The sequence below is a fragment of the Heterocephalus glaber genome, unplaced genomic scaffold (genome assembly GCF_053883595.1).
Source record: "Heterocephalus glaber isolate CG9 unplaced genomic scaffold, H.glaber_assembly_v1.0 deba00001479, whole genome shotgun sequence".
Lineage (NCBI taxonomy): Eukaryota > Metazoa > Chordata > Mammalia > Rodentia > Bathyergidae > Heterocephalus > Heterocephalus glaber.
The window spans coordinates 20,408,768-20,413,024 of record NW_028258316.1 but is presented as its reverse complement, the minus strand read 5'-3'; the positions used below and the strand labels follow the sequence as shown (position 1 = coordinate 20,413,024).

Below are 4,257 nucleotides of genomic sequence, written 5' to 3'. Positions count from 1 at the left end.
TTTGAGCACTGCACAGGGGAGGGAGGAAGGAAGGAGGGAGGAAGGGAGGGAGGGAAGGAAGGAAGGAAGGAAGGAAGGAAGGAAGGAAGGAAGGAGGGATATTCCAGACCCATATAGCTTGGGAAAATAGATGCAAAACTCTTCATGAAATTTTAATAAATTGATTTAAGCATATATAAAAAGGTAAATATATCATGACCAAGTGGGGTTTATCTCAGAAGCACAAGATTGTTTTGACATTTAAAAAACAATCAACCAAAGTAATAAACTAAAAAAGAAGATCATACATCTCAATGGATACAGAAAAAAAGTATTTCACAACATCAAACATACATTTCTGATAGAAACTCTTAGAATATTAGGAATGAATAAAAGCATCCTCAGTCTGATAAAGGGCATCTATGAAAAAGTCTTCAGTGAAAATCATATTTAATGATGAAAGGATAAAATTTCCATCTTATTATCACAAAAAAGGCAAGGATGTCCACTTATCACTTGCATTCAGCATTGTTCTAGCCAGTACAATACGACTAGTTATAATAGGCACTCAAATTGGGAAAGAAGAATTAAGACTGCTTTATTGACTGTTACCATGATCATCTGTGAAGACAATCCTATGGAATCTTTTTTTAAAAAAAGCTATAGAATTAATAAGTGAGGTTTTTATTTTTTTGGTATGGTGGGGTCCTTGCGCCTGTGCAGCAGGTGGCGAAACCACTGAGCTAAATCCCTGGCCCCTAATAAGTGAGTTTTATCAAGGCTTTAGAATGTAAGATCAATATACAAAAATCAATGATATTTTTATGTACTAGCAATGAACTATGAAAAATAGAGCCTTAAAAATTACCACGAGAAGTGAGGTGTAGTGGTGTACACCTAAAATTTCAGCATTCTGGAAGGCTGAAGTAGAAGGATCACAAATTTGAGCCCAGCCTGGGCAATTTAGGGATTTAGCAAGACTGTCTCAAAATGAAAAGGGCTTGGGTTTAATCCTCACTACTGCAAACAAAAACAACAACAACAAAGTCAAACAAACAAAAAATAACAGTCTTGTAAAAATATGAAATAATTAAAAATAAATCTGACTGAAACTTACAAGGCTCTATGCTAAAATATTACTAATAAAAATTAAAAATCTAAAAAAATGGAAAGCTATATCATCTTCATAGTACAGATTCAAAGATTCAATATGGTTAAGACTTTTTCCCTAGAATTGATCCACAGATTACATTCAATTCCAGTCAAAGTCTCATAATGATTTTTTGGTATGAACGGACAAACCAACTCTACTTTGAAAATTTGTATGGAAATGCAAGGACCTAGAATAGCAAAAACAATTTTGAAAAGGAAAAAAAGTCAGAGAAGTTACATTCGCTAACCATAACTCTTTTTTTTTTTTTTTTGGTACTGGGGATCAAACTTGCGCTTGTGAGGCAGGCGCTGGAACCACTGAGCTAAATCCCAGCCCTAACCATAACTCTTATAAAGCTGTGGTAATCAAAACAGTGTAGTACTGGTGTAAAGATAAACAAATTCACAGAAAAGAAAGTCCAAGAAGTGGCCCACACGTACGTGGTTAATTGGTTTTTGACAAAGATGCAAAGACAGTTCAGTAGAGGAAGAATTTTTTTTCTGCAAATATTCCTGGAGCAAGTGGGTGTACATGTCCAAATGGATAGGCTACAATCTATACCTCATTGCATATACCAAAATTAAAATGAATTACAAGGCCTAAATGTTAAACCTAAAACTTTAAAAGTTCTACCAAAAAAAAGGAGAAAAATCTTTGTCACATGCTATATTGGGCCAAACAGTGTCTTTCCACAAAATCATGTTCCTCCTGGAACCTTAGAGCAAGACCTTACTTGGAAATAGGGCCATTGCACATGTAATCTGTTAAATTAAAATGAGATCATACTGATGCAGGGTAGGTCCTTCATACAATATGGCTGGAGTCCTTCTAAGAAGAGACACGTGCTAGGCATGGTGACACATGCCTGTAATCTCAATGCTTGGGAGTCTCAGGCAGGAGGATGGTGAGTTTGAGGCCAACTAAGGCTACACAGTGAGTTCAAGGCCAGCCTATACTACATAGTGAGACACCGGGGAGGGGGACATCATTTGGAGGCACATGGATTGGGCTAATGAGTCTACAAACCAAGGATTTCCAGTAGCCACCAGAAGCTAGGAGAGAGTTATAGAATAGATTCTCCTTGGGAGGCTCTAACTGTGAGAGGGTAAATTTCTGTTGTTTTCAGCCACCGACTTTGCAATACTTTGTTAGGGCAGTCTTAGGAAACCCTTGGGCTAGGAAAAGAGTTCTTAGCTACAATATCAAATGCACATAAAAATAAATTGACACATTGGCAAAATGGCCATATTAACAAAATAGATATAAAGATTTAATGTAGTCCCAATCAAAATACCAGTAGCATTCTGCACGGAACAAGAAAAAACAATCCTAAAATTTATATACAACCAGAAGAGACCCTGAATAGCAAAGCAATCCTGGGCAACAAGTGCAAAGCAGGGTGACTCACAATCCCAGGTCTCAAGCTATATTACAAAGGTACAGTGATAAAAACAGCATGGCGAGCCAGATGCAGTGGCAGACGCCTGTATTCTCAGCACTTGGGAGGCTGAGGCAGCAGGATTGCTGTGAGCTGGAGGTCAGCCTGGGCTGCATAGTGAATTCAAGGACAATCTTGAATATGTAGTGAGACTCTATCTCAAAAAAACCCCCCCAAAACCCAAAAAACCCACTCAGCATGGTACAGGTACAAAAATAGATATGTAAATCAATAGAACAGAATAGAGGATGCAAAAATGACTCTAGGCAGACCCAGACATCTGATTTTTAATAAAGGGCCAAGAACATACACTAAAGAAAAGATACCCTCTTTAAAACATGGTGACAGAAGTCCTGTCTTCCGATCTGGAAAATTGACCGACAAGAAGTTTTTTGTGGCACCATTTTCTTTCTGCTGCTGCTCGTTACGACATTGGAAGCCAAATCTTGATCTTTCTGAGGAGAGGACCTGGGCTTTATTGTCTCTTCCAGAGCTAGGAATCAAACCCAAGACCTTGAACACACCCAGGAGGTTCTCCACTGGCCTGAGAGCAATGAAATAGAACAGTACCTGCAATCAACTCCAGTCCTACCAAGCCTTCATGATGTTTCCCTTGGCCAAATGGGCACTGCTTAATGGTCTCAAGAGGCAAACCATTCAGTGTTGCAGCAAGACAAACCCATATGAAATACCAAATTTTCATGACAAATATGGCAATACTGTGCTAGCTAGTGGAGCCATTTTCTGTGTTGTTACATGGGTGTTTTTAACTACACAGGTGGGAATACTATGGAACCCATCTCCTGTTGCCCAAGCCACCCCAAAAGAGTGGAAAAATAAATAATTATCACTATTACTATAATACAAAATTGTTTCAAACCCAACTTGTTATGTACACACTCGAGAAGAGTTCTTTTTTTTTTGGTACTGGGGATCGAACTCAGGTCCTTGTGCTTGAGCAACAGGCAGCGAAACCACTGAGCTAAATCCCCAGCCCTATGTATACACTTTACTGCTCATTTAAAAATAGCACGACTGAAGAAATAAAATATATTTGAAATCATAAAAAAAAACATGGTGGTAGAAAAACTGGTTATATGTGAGAAGGTTGAATCTAGACCCATGTCTCTCACCATGCACTAAAATAATATCTAAATGGATCAAAGACCTAAATATTAAAGCAAAAACAGTTAATCTGTGGGAAAAGAAAATAGAGAAAGCTTTTGAAGACACAGGCATAGACAAGAACTTTCTGAACAGAACCCCAATTGACAAGAAATAACAAGAATCAACAAATGGGATCACATCAAATTGAAAAGCTCCTGCACAGCAAAGAAAACAGGCATCAGAGTGAAGCAACAACCTAAGAATGAGAAAAAGTTTTGCCAGCTACTCCTCAGGCAGAGGACTAGTAAGGACTAGTATCTAGAATATATAAAGAACTCAGAAAAATTAGGCACCCCCCCCCAAATAAAAGACCCACTAAAAAAATGGGCAATTGAACTGAATAAACACATCTCAGAAGAAGAAATACAAATGGCCCATAAGTACATAAAAATGATTTTTTTAAAAAAAGATTAACATCATTGGCCATTAGAGAAATGCAAGTTAAAACAACACTGAGACTCCGTCTTACTCCAGAGAGAGTAGCCATCCCCAGGCCCTGAAATATGACAAATGCTGGTGA

The 4,257-nt window shown here is 38.0% G+C and overlaps 1 protein-coding gene across 1 annotated transcript; it reads left to right on the top strand.

Annotated features, from left to right (window-relative positions):
• The first annotated feature begins 3,171 nt into the window (after positions 1-3,171).
• On the top strand, positions 3,172-3,414 carry LOC101722775 (cytochrome c oxidase subunit 7B, mitochondrial-like). Its single transcript, XM_004849499.1, has one exon. It carries the CDS (start codon positions 3,172-3,174, stop codon positions 3,412-3,414), a length of 243 nt encoding a protein of 80 aa, XP_004849556.1.
• The last annotated feature ends 843 nt before the right edge of the window (positions 3,415-4,257 follow it).

Excerpts from the sequence above, each read along its gene's own strand:
- LOC101722775 (XM_004849499.1), top strand. The coding sequence starts at position 3,172 with ATGATGTTTCCCTTGGCCAAATGGGCACTGCTTAATGGTCTCAAGAGG.